Here is a 21,948-nt window from a genome sequence, read left to right as displayed (position 1 = left end):
AACTCTATCGATATTTTGTACAACACTGTATGGAGGTGGAATAATACTTGAAATGGTTGTGCAACGGTGGTAAAACCAAATGATTATTGGTGATAAATTGCCGAATTTTGACTTATTTCTTTAGCTAAATTCAAAATTTTGTACCCTAAATTCAGGAAATGCTATATGTCAGCTTGATTTGATATGGCAAAATATGTATATTTCTGTTCTTGAGTCACGCGGTTCTTGTCCCAAACGCTTAATATTTATGTAAAACATTCAAGTAAAATATACATGCTTGGATATCAACAAACTAAATGCCGTAAGGTGAGATCAAGCGTGCTTTTGCGATGCTACTTGGCCACTATTTGTTGTTGCTGTAGTTAACTTACCAGTCAATTGAATTTTGCTCATATTGCTGCTAATAACGGAGCCCTGTGTTAGCTTGTGATGGGTGCGGCAGCGATAAACTTGTGCGGTTCAGAGTAAAGAATGTGAGAAAATGTCTGCGATAAAAATAAATCAGCGGAAATGTGCTGTGCACTAACATATTCGTTTATTTTATTTTGGTGCTGCTTTTATTTGTTGATTCGTTGTCTAACTTTTTCCGCTGGATACTTAACTACAACTGCACACACTCACCGCATATGCATTCATAATAACTCAAGCCACACACATGTGACACGGTATTTAAATAGCTTTGGTCGGTTGTGGCAAATAATAATAATAAAGTTTTCAACAAGGATATGTGCAAAGAGTTGGCCCGATGGAGAATGGTCGATGGCCGAGTAAGCCCTTGGTCGGAAGGGGTGTTCCACAATCAAACTCCGAACTCTCAAAACTCGTAGCTCTGGAGACGGAAGTCTGGAAGTGTAGCGCGTAAGTGGAAACCGAGTGTTGACTGCGACTGGCTCGTTTTGCTTTGGTGATGGATGGCGTAGTTCGTTTGGTGTTTTTGACTTATCCTTTTTGATTCACTAAATCTACATATGTTATTTAGAATAATGAAAAGCAAATAGTTGCGAACACTAAATTTTGATAGTTGTTTGACTCCTTTTTTTGGGTTTTCGAAAGTTGTTGGAATTTTAGACTTTTGTGACCTTGAGGTCATTGACCAATGTTGATTACCGATAAATTAATTAGAGCATATTTTCACTAACAGGTTACCAACTTCCCTAAAAAAAGTTTTAACTACCTGCTGCGATGTAAACTGTCCACTCAAGGCTACCGAGGCACACGTAACCAACTTATTTTTCTTGTACGCCCAAACTCATCCAAACAATGTATCCGCGAAAGAACACGTAATATCCGTTAGGTTCTTTTAATACGATTGGGTAAGGCGAACAATGTTTAAACCTATATTATTCTGTAACACTCGAGCGGAGAAAATTCATAACACTGATAAACCTTTTTGGGCATTTCTCAAACAAATATGTTTCAAGCTGATTTTAGAGATGGTTTACAAGTAACGGTTCTTCACATTCACGTTGTAAGCTTTCTTTATCCAAAACGATAAATTGGGGTTAATTATCATTTTTTGAATGAAACATACATTCGGGTGCATGTATTTGTGAACTCCTGCAAATTTGCTAACTAATTCTGGCCACATCAATTATTTCTAAAAGCTCGTTTATGGCGAACGAAAATAAATATTTACAAAGTGCTGACGATTTTACTAATAATTATAAAAATGTTTTAAGTAGATGCGTTGGAATCAATGCATGGTATAACTGAGTTCAATTCGTCCATTCCTCTACAAAAGTTATTGAATTTGAACGACTGCGAAAACTAACGTGATAAATATCAAGACACAGTTCAATTAAGCTCCTTGAAATGTTGTGACTGGATTGGAAATATCATCGGTCTCTTTATAGATATTTCACTTATACATTTCCGTTTTCCAATAGATGTATCTAGGGTCAAGCACTGGTTGATTAAATCGTTTTATATCGATCTTGGACATTTGTGTCAACATTAACCTAACCAAATATTTGTAGAGATCTGTTTGCATCCCAAACTTATTATACCCTGAACAGGGTATATTAAGTTTGTCACGAAGTTTGTAACACCCAGAAGGAAGCGTCGGAGACCGTATAAAGTATATATATAAATGATCAGTATGTTGAGCTGAGTCGATTTAGCCATGTCCGTCTGTCTGTCCGTCTGTCCGTCTGTCTGTATATATACAAACTAGTCCCTCAGTTTTTAAGATATCCTTTTGAAATTTTGCAAACGTCATTTTCTCTTCAAGAAGCTGCTCATTTGTCGGAACGGCCGATATCGGACCACTATAACATACAGCTGCCATATAAACTGAACGATCGGAATCAAGTTCTTGTATGGAAAACTTTCACATTTGACAATGTATCTTCACCAAATTTGGTACAGATTATTTTCTAAGGCAACAATGTAATCTCCGAAGAAATGGGTCAGATCGGTTAACTATAGCATATAGCTACCATACAAACTGAACGATCGGAATCAAGTTCTTGAATGGAAAGAATTTCACATTTGACAATGTATCTACATAGATAATACTATTACTCTACTAGTATCTTCTATGAGGTATTAAAAAAATATAGAATTTTTGTAAAGCAACTTGTGTTAGTTTACAAAAAAATGGATCATAAAGCATTTCGCGTGTTAATCAAACATTGCTTTTTGAGGGAATAAGGGAAAACACTTTTGAACCGTTTTTATACAATAAAGCCTTAAATTTACAAAAATGACAATTTGACAATGCCTTGGACAATTTCGTGATGATATCTTGACAAATGTAATACATTTCTATAAAAGGATGACATTTTGATCGTTCAGTTTGTATGACAGCTATATGGTATAGTAGTCCGATGTCGGTGGTGCAGACAAATCAGCAGTTTCTTAGGGAAAGAAGGACGTGTGCAAAATTTTAGATCGATATCACAAAAACAGACCGAGAAGTTCGTGTATATACAGACGGACATAACTAAATCTGTTCGTCTTGCTCGTCATTTATATATATACATATAAATATATATACATTTGATAGGATCTCGTTAGTAGCGGTGTAAGAGGACAATACCGAAGTTAACATTTATTTTTGGAGTCTGAAGAAACCTCAAATTATGGAAAAACTGATCACTCACTTATAAAAACAGCTCCGTAATTTGCACAAACATATTATACAAGTACTACGTGCATCAAATAGTCCATTGAGACCTTCTGAAAATCAAAATTCTTGTATTAAAAGGAACAAGCGATAATACTTATTTGTTAAAGACTATTTTGCTTAACATTTTGAGCCCTGTTAACCTTTTTCGCACACACTCACATATCTGTGCATATGCAAAACTAACACTAATATACAAAGTGCAACCGCTTGGGTAAGTAAATACTACAATGTTAGCCGTTTAGAATGCTTGAAATAAACCTTCAGTTCGGCGGCGGGTACAAGGGTTTACAGTTAACAACCACTCCTGCAGCTCTGGTAAATTGCTCCTCCTGCGGTTTCATCACACAAAATACTAAATACGTACGTGTTGTAAGTGCACTTATTAGTTTTCTTCTATTAACTTTTTACTTTTTTCTACGAATGGTTGTATTTCAGCAGAATATGAACAAAATTCTAACTGTGGCAGTTCTGCAACATTTTGTGAAAATTGTGCCAATGCCAAATGCCAAACTGTAAGATCACAAGTGCTTGCATTCTCATACTATAATCATGTTAATGTTTATTTTGGTGTGTATGCTGCTGGAATTAAACGAACATCCAAGTGTAAGTATGTAAAAGGTGCAATATAAGTTGTTGGACAGAGATGGTTAAACTAGAATACTCTTGGAAATCTAAGCTCTTAACTTAGTTTTGAATAGTATTATTCTTAAACATGCGATTGAAAACTAATTCAACCTCTCTGTGAGATACGAGCAAAAAAATGTATCTCTGAATGTATCTTATATAGTAAATTATATACTAACTACCTTAATGTTAGTCTGCTTGTATATGGCGGAAGATCTCTTTCTGGAATCTCATCTGCACAAGAATAAAGTGTAAACGAACTAAACTAATTTTCATAGATTGAAATTCGACCTCCTTAAGATGCTATGACTGCTAGATGGAAAATACTCATACAAATGTCAGGTGTGACGTGAGAGTCCTTGTAGTGTTTATTAGTTCTTTGAGATCTTCATATCCTGGGTAGGGTACATTAAGTTTTTTGTTTTTCCTGCCTACGCTGGCTCAATTTTCGGTTTGACATTTACAGTTATAAGCCCATAGCGTTCACTCTGAGAGTTTTTAGGCACACAAATTGCATGTCGCGTATACGCAGTGGCTTGCAGACATTACAGTCTACCTACATCACGATATGTGGGCGTATAAATGGGTGGAAATGTATGTGAATGTATTTTTAAATAAAAGCGTCAGTATGTGAAATGCACAGCCAAATCAGTAAAATCTGCGTAATTTACAAGTTGTTTATTTGATTGCTCGTGATGTATGGTGTGGAAGGATGGAGTCATTTGTAGAAGTTCACGCAAGTGAGAAAAGTTTTCTGATTGCCATTCATTTTGGGAGTGGCCAACAACGACTCTTTTATCAAAAATGCTTTCTATGAGCGCTTGGAGCGCACCTATGAGAGCTGCCCTTTGTCACAAATGTCGGTAAATTCAGCCTCAACAAGGAAACATGATGGATCGAGGCTGATCGACTTTCCCGGGGCCCGAAATATGGTTATCTGTGGTACTAGATTCCAGCATAAGAAAATTCATCAAGCTACCTGGCTGTCTCCGGATCGAAAAGCCACCAACCAGATCGATTATGTTGTGAAGGACGGAAGACACGACTCCAGTGTTCTAGATGTGCGTACGCTCCGAGCTCCTAAAATCGACTCGGACCACTATGTTGTTGCAGCCAAGATTCGCACCGGGTCTCTGTGCAGCAAAAAACGCACGTCAATAAACACAAGGAAGGTTCGACGCCGAGAAGCTGCAATCACAAAAGACAGCAGACAATGAGGAGTGCCGTGTCGCTGCGGAAAAAAGACTGCTTATATCGCAACGAGACGCATTTGCAGACAGAAAAAGAGAGAGGCGGAAATACGTGAGTATGAAGAGCTTGACTAGCTGACAGAAGTAATGCTCGAAAATTTTACGGACAAATGCCATTCAGCAGGCTGGAGGCCAGGAGAAGGCGAACCCGATTCCCCAATCGATGACGATAGAGCAGATGTTCCATTGCCCGACATGAAGAAGTTCAAATAGCAATTACCCGCCTGAAGAAAAACAAAGCGGCGGGGCCGATGGATTACCGACCGAGCTATTCAAACACGGCGGCGAAGAACTGATAAGGAGCATGCATCAGCTTTATTTTTAATTATGGTCGGACGAAAGCATGCCCAACAATTGGAATTTAAGTGTGCTCTGCCCAATCCACAAAAAGAGAGACCCCTCAATCTGCGCCAACTACCGTGGTATAAACCTCCTCAACAGCGCATATAAGATTCTATCGAGCGTATTGTGTGAAAGATAAAAGCCCACCGTCAACAAACTGATTGGACCTTATGAGTGTGGCTTTAGACTTGGCAAATCAACAACCGACCAGATATTCACCATGCGCCAAATCTTGGAAAAGACCCGTGAAAGAAGAATCGACACACATCACCTCTTCGTCGATTTCAAAGCTGCTTTCGACAGCACGAAAAGGAGCTGCCTTTATGCCGTGATGCCTGAAATTGGTGTCGCCGCAAAACTAGTACGGTTGTGTAAACTGACATTGAGCAATACCAAAAGCTCTGTGAGGATCGGAATGGACTTCTCCGGGCCGTTGAGTCAATTTTTTCACGCTTTCATTCGATTTAACCGTTTAAAAAACAATTATTTCATATGTGTATGTGTATATATTATATTATATATATGAATGTATGTATATACATATACATATATATCCTTCAGCTCGTAAAAAGCTACTTGATTGAATGCATGCCGCTGTTTAAGATAAAGGTCGGCTTTAAATGAACCCAAATCTACTCAGTTTGCCTTTCTAACATTAAAACGCACAATGAAACCCTTATTAAGATTATAATTACGCAGTGTCAAAGTTGCTAAGTTCTTTTTAATTATGCACAAGCAAAAATGGTGCAAGTTTTAAACACTGGCAATAAACAAGCAAGCATATATTCATGAGTATATAAGTAAATTAGGGTAATACAATTTTTTGTAGATGTACAGTTAATTCACACATCGCACAAACTAGATTTTAATGCTTTGTATTTATAAACAACAGGAACCTCCATTGACTATTTCTATGTTTCTATTTCTTTCTATCCATACTTCATCGACTACCTTATTTGTCGGACAAAGAAAGGAAAAAACAAAAAACATTTAGGGAAGGGCTAAGTTCGGGTGTAGCCGATCGTTTCATAGTCGAGGGATCAAAGCCTGTGAAAAACCTTTATATCAAACAAGAAAAAGTATCGCGCTGATTTTATCCATTTAAGGCAGGAAGATACACGGTTTTTAGAAAGACATTATTTAATTTATGACTTTAATCTTATCATCTATTATGTATTCATTATTTTATGTTAGATATATAGGCAGAATTTATGATTCGATTTTGACAATATGATATAATTCCTTGACGGCACTATTTGTACAAAATTTTATTCTGATAACTTCATTGATTTCGGAATTAGGTGTGGCTGTTATCCGATTTCACCCATTTCCAAAGCATCTTGTGGGAATATTTAGGTAACCACACACATCAAAATTTGGTTGAAATTAGTCAAGTAATCTCTGAGATTTTCGATTTCATTTAAAGATGGGCGTTTTCATGACCACTAACTAGCAACTCCAATAAAACCCTTTCTTACCACCATTGCTATTGTGTTCTTTCAGATGACTTTAACAATTGGCGTTAGTCAAATGTGCGATCTCAAAAAGGACCACCCTAATCCGTGCACATACATATATCATATATGTAGAAGTGAAGATATTTAAAAGTGCAACCTTATTGAATATTTTTGCACGCGTTAGTAAGAATAATAAAAAAGGGTAGAATTAAACACATTTAAAAAAGGAAAGGAAAAAGTTGCATACTTAAAAAGCGCGCTAAACATTAAAGCGGGTTGGGGTTGGACGGTCGCTTGCTTAGTTGTTGTGTTTTTCGAGGTGCGCACCATACTGTTGTTAGCTGCATATTTCTTAAAATTAGGCAGCTTCAAAGAAGCATTAATCCCCACAATTATAATATTCCACGTACATTAAAGAAAGCATAGTTAATAAGGCAAAATAATATATATGGCAGCGAGAGAAGGAAAGAGAGCGATGAGTTCGGATATAAGATGTAAAATAGTCAATAATCAACAAGAAAGTGGTGAAAGTTGGCGTTGGAATGCGAGGCATACAAAATATATGAAGAACAGCAAAAGCGAGCACTTGAGCCATTTAAAATGGGTTAAAATGTAGCATTCTAAAGCGCCAGAGTATATGCTACGTTTCTGGTCCGCGCTATTTTGCTGTAGTGTGTTTGTGTGTTTTTGTCGCCTAAGTATTGGCAGCGAAACATTGCTTATGTATTTATGTAACTCTTTATATATGTATAGCTTCGCAGTTGTTTATATATAACTTTAATGTGTTCATTTGCTGTTTAAAAAGGTTCGACGAGAGTAATACTTTAGACGTTTAACCGGTTTGGGACGTTCTTTTCCGCTCAGTCTTAACACAATTTTGCAAAAGTTGTTACAATAGCTATATTGTTGCACATCTGGGTTTCTTATAAATGTAGTATGCCGATGCTGTTACAACTTCGCGGTTGCGACATTTATATGCTCATTTGTTTTGCTAGCTGATACTTATGCCCGGTTTCACAGTCCATACTTAAGTTGTGCCTAAATAAAATCTTAGCTAAGTATTGTTGCAAACTGAGTGGTCGTTTGCGTTTCACAGTCAATGCTCAATTTCTATAAAATTTTATTATGATATATGGCAACGTTATGGGCATCATATGTTTTACAAATACAAATACATAAAATATGTCTGAAATATTTAAATAATAACAGACAATACATAAATTTGCGAGGAAAATTATATCAAAAATTGATGAAAACAACAAAAGAACCCCAAATTTCATCACTAGCGAGTCGGAACACCTATGGGAACTGAAGGAAAAGTATAAGCTGTTATTGAGTGCAAACGAACGGACACTTGCCCTACGCTACGAAAGATGTCGCTGAAAATTCAAAGCAAATTCAAAACAAAAATCAGCTGTTATTTAAGCACTGCTTAAGTCTCCCCTTTTCAGTACTTAATCATTACATAAGTATGAACTGTAAAACAATATTTTCCTGTTTTATCTTAAGTACAACATAAGTATGGACTGTGAAACCGGGCCTTAGACTAATAAACTAACTGAAAGGTAAAACTGTGTATTTTAGTTTTCCTACGTATCTGCTAATTAAAAGAGCGAGGACAGATCTTCGAAAACCACTTTAAAGAGTGGAGTATATCAAAATACCAAAGAAAATTTACAAAATTGATGCCTAGAACGAATTCTATACGGAAGAATTGTCCCGATAAAATATAGTTACTCGAAATTCGTCTACTAAGTATGTCCATACTAAGCCTATATTCATTGGTTAACTTTATGGGAGTAGAAAAACAAGAGCATCAGATGATGATATGTATACCAAGTACTTTTACGAAAATATATAGATAATATAATGTTTCAACCCACGCCTACACAGCGTGGAGCAGCCACTGAATGGATTGCTTTCATTTATTCTTCTTCTTTTAATTGGCGTAGACACCGCTTACGCGATTATATCCGTGTTAACAACAGCGCGCCAGTCGTTTCTTTTTCGCTACGTGGCGCCAATTGGATATTCCAAGCGAAGCCAGGTCCTTCTCCACTTGGTCCTTCCAACGGAGTGGAGGTCTTCCTCTTCCTCTGCTTCCCCCGGCGGGTACTGCGTCAAATACTTTCAGAGCTGGAGTGTTTTCGTCCATTCGGACAACATGACCTAGCCAGCGTAGCCGCTGTCTTATAATTCGCTGAACTATGTCGATGTCGTCGTATATCTCGTACAGCTCATCGTTCCATCGAATGCGGTATTCGCCGTGGCCGACGCGCAAAGGACCATAAATCTTTCGCAGAACTTTTCTCTCGAAAATCGTAACGTCGACTCATCCGTTGTTGTTTCATTTATTTACTTTCAACATTTTTAAGTTCTTATAATTTTGTTCAACAAATCTTAAGGATATATGTAAACACATACATATATAATTAGGAAAGTGCGTATTTAAGTTAAAATTACTCTGTAAGGCCAAATTAAATTTTCTCACATACGTCCACACATATTTACTTCTTTCAAATATTCGTAGCTTTCAAATTATTTCGCACTACATCACCTTAGATGAGCTCTTTGGCGCATTCTATCCAATAAAGATACCTCGAGAAAGTGTAAATTTCTTAATAAACAACAGAAACCCTTTCATGGTAGTCGTAAAGTTTTAAATTCACTTCATTTCCACAATTCTCAGCGTTTGGCATGCAAAGCGTTACAAAGAAGCTTACTTGACGCAATAAATGAGCACATACATTTTAATTCGATATATTCTTTTTAATTTCACAAAAGCTTTAACCCGAAATCCTCGTGCAGAGCTAATGGCCGCGCAATTTATATACTTTATATATTACATATCTACACCCAAAAGGAGGTAAAAAAATTTTGAATTCACACTGGTGTTCAATAAAATACACTTGGATGTGTGGTATTAATTTTAACTCAAATTTAACATTTCCATGTTCTTTTTTGCGATTTCAAAATTGAAGTTAAAAATTCTGAAAAAATCGATATATGTATTACTAAATTTCTACGCAGACTTGCGAAGAGAGAGTACATTAGCTTTTGGGTTTGTAGATAGCGCAGCCGTTTGGGACTTTATTAGCGCTGGATGCGCCTATAAATACAGTCGTAAGTCTTTTAAATTTTAAATATTATCTTGTTTCGTCGTTGTATTTAAACCAATTAGTATCCTACATGAATCAGTTATGCTGTTTGTAGGTAGACTTTCAAGATTTGAGAACTGATGGATTCCAAGAATCCTGTGTTATGTTGAGATTGTGATAGAGCCATTTTTTAAGCGTGTTCTCCAACTGACCAACGCCCCGTAATGGTAGATTTGTATATACATTCCCTGACCATCTCTAATAAGTCCTTAGTCGTATTATATTTTGACCTTAACTAGTTCGCCATCTAACATTTAGTTGTTCTAAACTATTTCTTCAAATTGTGATCAATCTTATCTTATCTTATGATCTTATTGATCAATATACTTTATATATTACATATCTACACCCAAAAGGAGGTAAAAAAAATTTTGAATCACACTGGTACCACTTGGATGTTGGGTATTACTTTTCCCTCTCCTTGAAAAAAGACATGCCTGCGAAGAGGAGGGGTTCCTGACTTTTTAGCGCTAGATTTGTCGTAAGTCCTTTTCGTTGTGGTTAATATGTTCCTGAATCACCGGTTTGTAGATAGTCTTTCAAGATTTATGGACAAATTCTGTGTTATGTTATTGAGCTTCACGGAAGACTTACAAATTTGTTTCCTACTTTGGAATAAATCTTTTCCGACGACAAGGCTAGTAATGGCCCCTTGCTATCTGTGAATATGGTAGCTTTCTGTTTCCTCCCGTAGATATTTGATAGAATTTCACAGGTCTTTTCTATGTATAAATGGTACTTCCGCTTGAAAGATGCTGGCTGAGTTTGGTAGACGAAAATAATTATGAAGACTCCGTTCCTAATTAGCAGTCCAATATGAACCGGTCGGTATAGAGAGAGATTGTATCCCTACTAAACTTGTTCTAAATTCAGTAGTTCAGTTTTTTACATATATACATAATTATATAGTCGGTCCCCTTCAAGTTTTGTTCGACTTGTATGTACACAGTGGGTTTTGAATAAGATTTCTCTACTCATAACCTAACGGTTATGGGTAAGAATAGTACTGTCAAAAACTTTATTCCTCGTGGTTAGTTACAAGTTATAATGATTGTGCGCCCGCCGGGGGAAGTAGAAGGAGAAGAAGACATCCACTCTGTTTGAAGGACCTGGCTTCGCTTGGAATCTCCAATAGACGCGGAACCTTCTTCTGGTGATTTCTTCTTTGCGAACATACCTCTAAGAGGGATATGCGGACTAAGTGGAGTGTATGGAAAAAGAGCGTAGTGAGGTTCTTAGCGGAAAGATCAAAGCTCAAGAGGAAGTTACTGAGTGTTCGTCTTTTGAGAGCTTCACACCAACCCTATGTTCAGCATATGAGGCCCATAAAGTTTCATTGAAGCGGATGTGGCATTTTGGCAATCGTACCTTTAGTGGAATCGATATTAGCTATTTCAATAAATATGCAACTGACTCAAATTAATGCCAACATGAGACGGTTTTTGTGATCCACGTTCAAGAACTCGTTCTTCTTATAATGATTAGTCCAATTATCTAAGAAAACTAAACGGTTTCGATAATCATTTTCTTAGAATACAATGCAATAGAGTGAACCGTTGGCAAGCATCTGACGGACCTGCAAGAGAGAGGTAAATGTTTTAGCAGGGAGTAAAAGGAGAAATGTAAAAATATTGAAACAGTGATTTTGTGTAATGGAAATTGATAATAATGCACAGCTTTTAATCCTAAAATTGAGAAAGGGCGCGTAATAACGTATTTTGCAAGCGGTAGAGAGAGCGTTGTTACGGTACTTCAAAACAATTACCACCGAAAGTACAGATATTTGGAAATCCATGACTTATCATAATGATAAGTGCGTCAAAGGGGTGAGATGGATCCCAGTAAGAGAACAAAGACAATCAGAAGATTAAAATATACGCACGCACACATACCCACTTTTAGGGGGTAGTTTCAAGGACTCCCGCATAGCCGACGACACCCAAGACTCGACACTGCTGAGCGCATTGTCAATGCCACATTGTTGTTCCTACTACAGTAGCAAAAACAGCAGCTGTCGTACTCGACGTTTCTAGAGTAGTTGTTGTGCGAAATAAAATGCGAAATAGCTGCATTGTCTGACCGTCCGTTAATCTTCCTGACCAACAACATCCATTTCGCAGTATTTGTCTACTTGCCGACTACGCCAGCCTGTCTCACTGTTATATTTAACGACACTCGCTCGATTCCACCCGCCAATCAACAGTCCGTACCTTCCGTGCAACTTCGAAATAACTCTGACGAGTCGCCTGTGGCGGAAGTTTGGTTCAAGTGGTATTGATTGAATTTGTTCGAAACTGACTCTGGCCGCGCGACTCAACTCCCCGCGCTTCCTTCATGTTGACCGTTAGTTATTGTTGCTTTTATTGTCATTCTGTTGCTACTGCTTTGTATTTGAATTTTTATGTTGGTTGCAGTTGTTTCGCTTTTTGTACGTGTACAGTAAATACCATGCATTGTTTGGGCTGCGACTCATGTATCCGGTTTAGTGTTAGTGCTTGCGCCTGCCAGAGACTTTGTTCGAAGTTTTTAAATTTCGTTATAATTTTTTTGCATTAAAAGGTGCACAGGATTTAAGTTAACAACAGCAATAAATTTTTTTGTTAGCAAAATGCATTCCTTCCACTGTTATGCGTACATACTTACTTATTTCTAAGTTATTGTTATTTTTATAAATTCAATTGAAGAATGCCGATTTTGTATGCAAGACATTTAAAGTTGCTTCGATAAATGAAACAGTAGTTACTATTCTTGTAGTTTGGCTTTGTTTCCCAAGATTGCTTGAGATCGCTAGAATTCTTACGTGTGACCGGAATCATAAATAAATATATATATTTGTATATATAACTAAGGTAAGGTTCGTTTGGTAATCCAGAGATTGCACTTGGACTACTATATGTAACCATTTGGGAAGCCATAAAAACAGATCTCCGATTTACAAGTCAGCAGAGATCTGATGGCCAATAAAACATTTGCTCAGACGTTAAACTTCAATTCTAATTAGTTCATTGGGATATCTGATAGTGTGTTTCCAAGTGATTATGCCCTTGATCACGCGAACGCGGAACAATCAAGAAGAAAGTGTTGAGATGCTTTTACCTCGCTGCGTAGAGCTTGTGCGGATTGCGTCAGGTTAGACCCAACTGGGTGGATGCCGCAAGTACAATTAGCAGCTAGATCCTCACAACTAAGAATATCGATTTTGAGCCATAAGAATCTTGCAACTGCACCTGAACCGATGGTTGCCCTGTGCTGATCAAGTTCCTGTGAAGTCCAACTATCAAGTAGTTAAGAGAAGAAGGGAGCCCCGACCCATTCTCATTTGATCGTTAGAGTGTAAACTATGGCTTGACACCCATATTACTTTTATTACAATGTGAATCAGCTGGAGAGATCAAGACTAGAATCGCTAATGGATAATAGCGAGGAAACTTTCAGCCCTCAAATTAGTTACGATAGCCTTCCTTTCACCATAAGTACTACATACATCGACTGCATAGGCAATAACCTTGCAGCCACGATTTTTTCAGTAGGCTGTTGATGACCAAGATTCATAGAAGAGAATTTAAAATAACTAAAGCTATTATTACTTTCAGACTAAGCGCTTTACGAATAGTATATGTATTTCTGAAACTTTGCCTAGCCTAATAAAACAAACTGGTCGAAGGATCTTCTGTCTAAATAAAGTCTTTGAAAATAACAATACCTGGAAAGTCGAAGTAACAAACACCTTTAAACTACATATATTAGATCTACAATTTTGCTTCCGCCGTTTTTTTTTGTAAATTTAAGGCTTTATTGCATAAAAACGGTCCAAAAGTGTTTTCCCTTATTCCCTCAAAAAGCAATGCTTAATTAACACACGAAATGCTTTATGATCCATTTTTTTGTAAACTAACACAAGTTGCTTTACAAAAATTCTATATTTTTTTAATACCTAATAGAAATCATATAGATGGTAGTAGTAGAGTAATAGTATTATCTATGTATGTTTCAGCCTCAGTAAAGCGTGGACGGGTCCTCAGCCGCACTTTTCTTGGAATTAAAAAAAAAAGCAAAATTTCCCGCAAATGTCGAGAATTCGGCTCAAAAGTCACATTTTCAGCTGAGAATAAGTTTGGGATGCAAACAGATCTCTACAAATATTTTGTTGGGTTAATGTTGACACAAATGTCCAAGATCGACATAAAACGATTTAATCGATTTAATCGACCATATAATAAAACAAAATATCTTTTATTCAACAGCTTATAACACTAGTTGCCTCGTGAAACCTGATTGTGCCTTGCGGTTTGCGTAAATTTTTTCTAAAGAATTATTATTCAGTCTTCAGTCATTAAAATATGTTCAAGATATTGGATTTACACTTTCCAGTGTTAAGTCAGGCTAATGCGCAGGACGGTTTTATTTACTATAGCAATTCTTTTATATAAGTATGTGCTTTCAAAACCATTCATTTAGCATTATCCATTAACGGTTTTGAAAACACAGGTGAAACAGTCCGTTTCATAAACCTTTTTTTATTTCATGGTGCTGAAGTTAGGAAGTCGCCGCGGTTAGGTTAGATGAGATCGTAGGATTAATCTTAAATAATGAATCTCACTTGATGTTCGTCCTTTGTGCTACTCATAAGCTACAAAAAACGGATCGTGTTATCTTCATAGATCGACGAAGTGTCTTGATCTTATCACACATTTTTTAAAGCGTTAATATCAGTCCAAACGACCAGCAAAAGGTGTGTCTACTGAGATATTTCAATTTTAGTTTGACAAAAGCAAAAGAGGAGAAAGTAACTACAAGTTTCCACTTCGCCTTCCTGGAGTGGGAGCTCTGGTAAAGAGCGTACGATAAAATATTTAGCAGTACCGCGTGTAAAGCTACTGGATGTTTTCCACTCAGAACACCTACAATTGCAGAACACCTAGATTGGAGAGTTCCCAATAGAAGATTTAACATCCTACCCTCCCTTTTAACTTCGATCCACCCGCGATATTTATTTTATTCAATGTATATAAAGAAAGCTGTTATAACGGAAATAAAGAACAAAAAAAGGTATGATAGTTGAAAAATAAAGAAAGTTTTGCACGCCTAATTATAACCGCTGTCTTAGTTTTAGACAGAATAAATCTTACCTTTGATATCGAGGTGATGGGATTATTGTCCTTGTCCAGCCATTCGACATTCGGCGGTGGATTACCATGCGCTATGCAATCGGCAATGCTGCCAGCATTGTTCGTGAATTGAGTGTCAAAGTAGTTGGAAGCATCTGAAAGAACAAACACAAAAAATAAATAAAACGAAGACGGAATAAATAAATATGAAGCACCAGGTTACGTATCAATTTGTCACATTGTTTATATGAGCACATACAGTTATGAGATGGCAATAAGATAAAACTATTAGTATTCAAAGATTTTATTTCTGTGTCCTAAAAATGATCGTTAAATGCGATGATTGCTGATGCTAACAGTAGATAACCGAGAAGCACTTCAAGCCGGACAGCTGCAGCAATGCTTAGAAACCAGACTGCAATCATGCCCAAGCCACCCAGACATTTATCTTTTCTTTCGCAAATATTTCTTCAATTTACACATTTTCTTACCCCCATCGCTTCCTAAAACCCTTTTATATATCTACTTGGCTTTCAAGTATTAGCAGCAGTGCCGCGCACAATGTCTCAGACAGTTTGTCTTAGCTCTTTGGAAAATCTATCTTACCAGCAGAACACTTTTGCCGAGTTCTTTATAGTGACATGTAGACAGACATGTAGGCGCTGCCGTTGCCGCTTTTGTTCCAGAAAGACCTTTTAGAAGCCCGAGCAAACAGTTGCCGGAATTGGCAAGGGTTTGTCTTTCCTCCACAACGTCGTTGCTTTGCTTACTTGTTTGTTAGATTGGAAAAATGTCTGGATAAGTGTTTGTTAGCGGCAATGTTATGAGATGACGGGGGTTGGTGGCAACAAATTGATAAAGAGTGTCTTTTTTAGAGATGTGTTTTTTCAAGAAGAAATAAAATGCATATAATTTAATGTTATGGCCGAGAGCTAGCTATATTATAAAGATAAGGATTTGCAATTAAATTTTCAAAATAAATAAAATGTTCCATAAAATGGTCTTGATATTGCGCGCGGACTCATTCGGGTTGGTTTTTTGCTCCGCAACAACAATAGCGTCTTCGGTGCTAGAGAGCACTACTATAAACGTGGTGTGAAACCGATTCATAGTAGCTCAGAATAACGATTCCGCTGTTCAATTATGTCGTCTTAATATTGGGCGTAGTACGATAACCGAAATATCATTTTGGTAAAAAATGTTCACAATTTCCAATCATTGTTCCGAAATAAGTCTGTTCATTTTTAAATAGCAATAGAAAAATGAGCTGTCGAAAAGACCACCTACGAAAAAGTATCAAATAATTGAAAACCACACGTCTGAAAGAACACCCCTTATAAAGATTCATCGCCCACATTTGTTGGAGACACAGGCTATGTAATAAACCGCAATGGGTTCAAGTGCATCTTTTACAAATCTTTCTGCAATTCCCGTGCACGTTGCAGGTCTAGTCACAGACACATTCAAATAATTACACCCTTACGTTTTTAACTCCAACTCCGCTTAAGCTAACGGCCTAAAAGTCGCACGAGCAAACAGGAAATTGCAGGGAACAAACTCAATAAAGCTTCGACGTTCTGCAACAGTGCTACTTGCAGCACATGCAGGATGTTTCACAGAGACCATATAAGGTATCGCATGTGTTGTAAAGAAATACTGAATAAGGTGGTGCAAAGCTCGAGCGAATTCCAACATGCATTTATAATCAGCTGATCTCGACTTGAAGGGGTCGGCTACGAAACAATTCACGTTCATCTCTTTCAATGCCAATCGCGATTGATGTCTGCGAAGTAAATTATTTTCTTCTGAATTTAAGCACACAAAACGTTAATAATAAAACTAATAAAATATACTCAAATTCCTGAATATGACTGGCAATCACTCTAGACCATAATCTGAATAAGCAATCACAATTATTTTTCATTTAAGGTGGTGTTGGGCTTGGTTGTTAATCTTCTTGTTCTCATTTTTCATCAAAGGGATTATAGCAAGTTCTACATATAATTGAAAATTCGAAGTATATTTGCGAAATAAAATTTCAATCAATTCAGCAAACCAGTTTGAATGGAGCTGTTGTTAAAAACGCTTTACTTTAAAATATCCTACAAAATACATATTACCAATAAAAAAATAAGTATTCTTGTCCGCTCAGAGTAAGAACGTGAAAGGTAACGTTCTTCAGATTTCAAGAGTATGTAAATAAAATTTACGGAACATTATTTATTACCTAAAATAAATCTTAAGATCAAGTTAACTTTAGTTGAAATATCGGCATTTCGGGCCGAACCTCAACATTATTTGTAATATATTTAATCTGTTAAGTATGCTCTCCTGATTTATTTTTAAAGGATAAAAAGGAGTGTTTCTATCGTAGAGAGACGACAGAAAATGCATTTATGTAATTTAATAATAATTTAGTATAAAAATCTTTATTTACATCATATTAATTAGGAAACTTTCCAGTAATTTTAAATGTGTGTATCGATATTATTTATCATTTACCTATTCGAACTTGAAAATAAGGGTATATTAACGTGCAAGAATTGCCCAACATAAACGTATAGCATGAATGAATTGATTCTAGAATTGGGCGAACCATTATGTTAACAGTTAAATGGCTTGGAATTCATATACCTATGTACATACATTTGAGTAGTCGAAAACGTCTTTTCGTATTTTGTCAATAGATGTCGTTGCAGTCGTATATCTCCAATGGTGCCAATCACATTGTGTCATGTCATATAGTGTCGGAAAGGTCAGATTTCACGATTCATTTAGTCAAAAAAATTTAATTCAGGGATGTGGAATAAAAGTTACAGCTATTCAAAAATGAATGAATATAATGAAGAAATTCGCTTTATTTTGAAATTTTTGTATAAAAAAGGAAAAAATGCCACATAAGCCACCTGTGAAATTTGTGAAGTTTACGAAGACGATGCTATATTAGTACGTGTAGCACAACAATGGTTCGCTCCCTTCCGTTCTGGAAATTTCGATGTGAAACATGTACCTCGCTCTGGTCGACCTATCGTTGAAAAGGTCGATGAAATTATGGAAAAGATTGACCAAGACCGTCACATATGCAGATACGACATTGCTAAGGAACTTAACATTCAACATCAAACGGGTTTAAACCATTTAAAAAAGGCTGGCTACAAAAAGAAGCTCGATGCTTGGGTACCACATGAATTGTCCGTGAAAAATTTAATGGGCCGAATTAACATCTGCGATTATTTGTTGAAACGAAATAAAATCGAACCGTTTCTGAAGCGAATGGTAACAGAAGACGAAACGTGGATCAAATACGACAAGAATGTGAAAACAAGATCATGCTCCAAGCGCGGTGAAGCTCAACAACTGATTGCAAAGCCAGGATTGACGGCTCGAAGGGCTATGATCAACAGAAACGGATTCATCTCCTATCAGGCTAGGCCAAAACTGGGAGAGCTTGGCTGGGAAGTTTTTGTATCCAGTATATAGTCTTGACTTTGCACCATCGACCTATCATTTGTTTCGTTCAATGCAGAATTCCCTTATTACTTATCGCAGTTTTTCGTCGGGAAACCAGAAAAGTTTTACACTGATTTAATAATGTGTCTAGCGGAAAAATGTCAAAAAGTAGGCGACCAAAATAGTACATATTTGGTTCACTAAAGTTAATTATAAATATAAAAAAACAAGTAAGGAAGGGCTAAGTTCGGGTGTCACCGAACATTTTATACTCTCGCGTGATAAAGTGATAATCGAGATTTCATTATCCGTCATTTACATATTTTTTTTATTTTGCTGTAAAATTAATTAGATTAGTAGTTCCCGAGATATGTTTTTTGGTCCATAAGTGGGCGGAGCCACGCCCATTTTCAATTTTTAAAAGAAGCCTGGGTGCAGCTTCCTTCTGTTTCTGACGTTTTTTGTTAGTCGGTTAACGCACTTTTAGTGATTTTAAACATAAACTTTGTTTGGGAGGTGGGCGTGGTTATTATCCGATTTCTTCCATTTTTGAACTGTACATATATGGAAATGCCTGAAAGAAACGACTCTATAATGTTTGGTTGACATAGCTATAGTAGTTTCCAAGATATGTACAAAAAACTTAATAGGGGGCGGGACCACTCCCACTTTTCCAAAAAAATGACGTCCAAATATACCCCTCCCTAATGCCATCCTTTGTGCCAAATTTCACTTTAATATCTTTATTTATGGCTTAGTTGTGACACTTTATAGGTTTTCGGTTTTCGCCATTTTGTGGGCGTGGCAGTGGGCCGATTTTAATCTTCTTATGGAGCCAAGAAATACGAGTACCAAGTTTCATCATGATATCTTAATTTTTACTCAAGTTACAGCTTGCACGGACGGATGGACAGACAGACATCCGGATTTCAACTCTACTCGTCACCCTGATCACTTTGGTATATATAACCCTATATCTGACTCTTTTAGTTTTAGGACTTACAAACAACCGTTATGTGAACAAAACTATAATCTCTCCTTAGCAACTTTGTTGCGAGAGTATAATAAGTTCAAGTTTGTTTAGAAATAAGAAAAGACTTTTTCGACTACCAATATATATTTATGTAACTTAAAAATAATTCAGTAAAAAATCTTTGTTTTGAACATAATTTAAGAAAATTTTCTGTATTTGTAAATGTGAGTATCGATATTATTTATCATATTATTCGAACTTGAAAGTAATGGTTTTGAAGGAATTGCCCTCTATAACCCTAGAGTATGAGAGAATTTATCCTGGATTTTGGCGAATCATTATATTAACAGATAAACCGTTTGGACTTCATATACATGCATATATATTAAGCTTCTTCCATGACTGCTATAAATTCCTTTGACATTCCGCTCTTTAAAACGTATACTCAACGAAGGAGCTTCGATGCTTTTAATCTATAAATTGTATGATATCTTTATCAGATATATGACTTATTGCTACAATCTTATTGATCGTCGTATCTAAATATGATGTAGTGAAACCGCACTTGATCAGTCTTCTTACCCTTTAACCGAAAGTTTTTGTAGTTTCTGACCGATCCAACCCGATGTTGATACCGTTGTAAAACGTTTTATATATCGCACTTTTAATTTCTTGAACATTCTACCACAAGTTTTATATAGTACGTTCAGGAAGTTTGAGAAGCTAGGAATCAGTTGACGTTGACAGTCGTCAAAATGCTTCTTAGCATTACTCTTGAGTTTATATGAATAGCTTTTGGTTGAAACATATCAATAAAATGATTCTACCCTAACTAATATGTTACATGAGCATAACAACAAACGTCAAACGGAAACATATAACTTTATCGCTACCCTTTTCTGCATGCCAGCATAAGTCGGAAAACAAAAAAGTTAAATAACTCACACGTCTTTTCTATTGGTTTTGTAGAGATGGAGGCGAAATTAAACTAAAACCAAGAAGATATAATTACCACTGTGGAAATTGCAAAGGCATATGAAACGGTAAACGCTCTGCTCAGCCGACTTCCTGAGTTGTCCCACTGCACCAATACTATAATTTTAGACTCCTTTGTCCCCTGCTTCTTACCTAATTTGTTTCAAGCAAAGGGGTTTGGAGATTACATTGACATCAACAATGATACTGCTGATGAAGACGATGTTGCTGATGATGACACTATTTCGTCAGGGAATCAGGAACAAAAAGGCAAGGAAAATACAGCGTGAGTGTTGAATGTGACAGTGCTGACGGTAATGGCAAAGTTGCACAGCCCGTTGAGTTTGAGTCTATGTTGATACCAAGGAGGCAATAATGTGCTAGTGTGGAAGATTAGATGTAGGTGACACTCACAGATTCAGTTATGTGTTTGTGGTTTTACTTGATTGATACTGATGTATGTAGTTAGTACTAGGAAAGTAGTAATACTGTTGTAAGAAACTTTTACGTTCCGATATGTTTGGAGTGTACATCTATCAGGCTAATAACAAGAGGATTCAAAACCGTAATCCATATTTAGTTCGAAACTGACATCGATTCTGAAGATTCTTGTCTGACGAATCCTTATACAAAACCTCGCAAATCAGTCCAGCATCAGCTTGCACATTCTTTAACACTTCAATTCAATAGAATAGGTACTGTGTATTTAGGCTCACAAGTTGGCAAAACATATATAGTAGTTATTAAATTATTAAATTTTTTAGAAAAGAAAATTGATCCGCTCTAACATTCTGTGCCCAAAAAATAAGGTGACATTTGAATTTAAACTGCGCGTGTCGAAGGATTTGGATTTGGTAGTACTGTCAGTCACATTTATGTCAAATTTCATGTCAAAATATTCATTAGTGTCGTTTTGTGAGCTGCTAAAAATGAGTTTTTCGTTTTTTGCGATGTCGAAATTTGTTGAGCAAAGAATTTGCATTCAATTTTGTTTACGGAATCAATTTTCTGCTGCGGATACGTTGAGGATGGTGCAGAAAGCCTTTGGTGATAAGGCTATGTCTAAAAAAAATGTTTACAAGTGGTATAGTGAGTTCCAAGCCGGCCGTGAACGTGTCGAAGACGAAGAGCGTCCTGGGCGACCATCAACCTCAATCGACGAAGCTCACGTTCAACAAATCAAAGATTTGGTATTGAAAAACCGTCGATTAACAATTAGAGACCTTGCTGATGAAGTTGGCATATCGAAAGGCTCAGCCAATACCATTTTGAAGAATGTTTTGGGCCTCAAGCGCGTCAAATCTCGACTGGTACCGAAAACATTGAGTTTTTTGGAAAAAAGGCGTCGCGTTGAAGTGTGTGAAACGATGCTTTCCGACTACCAGGATATCATGAAACGCACTATAACCGGAGATGAGACTTGGATCTATGCTTACGACCCCGAAACAACCGATCAATCGAGCGAATATCGTGCCAAAAGA

At 36.7% G+C, this 21,948-nt stretch overlaps 2 protein-coding genes across 3 annotated transcripts in view; one reads left to right on the top strand and one right to left on the bottom strand.

Annotated features, from left to right (window-relative positions):
- LOC126752644 (uncharacterized) overlaps positions 1–21,948 on the top strand; it is a 216,203-nt gene that overhangs the window by 116,934 nt on the left and 77,321 nt on the right. The gene's annotated exons all lie outside the window — the stretch shown is intronic.
- Positions 2,995–21,948, bottom strand: part of LOC126752706 (uncharacterized) — a 42,821-nt gene continuing 23,867 nt past the window's right edge. Inside the window, exons 3-4 of one of the 2 annotated variants that reach the window (XM_050463683.1) lie at positions 15,091–15,224; positions 2,995–3,180 (exon numbers count right to left, since the gene is read on the bottom strand). In XM_050463683.1, coding sequence (XP_050319640.1) covers positions 3,139–3,180; positions 15,091–15,224 — 176 coding nt within the window. In that variant the 3' untranslated portion in view covers positions 2,995–3,138. Of the gene's footprint in view, positions 3,181–10,552; positions 11,538–15,090; positions 15,225–21,948 lie in introns of those variants that run through there. The other variant, XM_050463682.1, reaches the window with a different exon arrangement.

Source organism: Bactrocera neohumeralis, chromosome 3 (assembly GCF_024586455.1).
Source record: "Bactrocera neohumeralis isolate Rockhampton chromosome 3, APGP_CSIRO_Bneo_wtdbg2-racon-allhic-juicebox.fasta_v2, whole genome shotgun sequence".
In the NCBI taxonomy this organism is placed as follows: domain Eukaryota; kingdom Metazoa; phylum Arthropoda; class Insecta; order Diptera; family Tephritidae; genus Bactrocera; species Bactrocera neohumeralis.
Note: the sequence above shows the minus strand (reverse complement) of the source record. Positions and strands in the feature narration are given on the sequence as shown.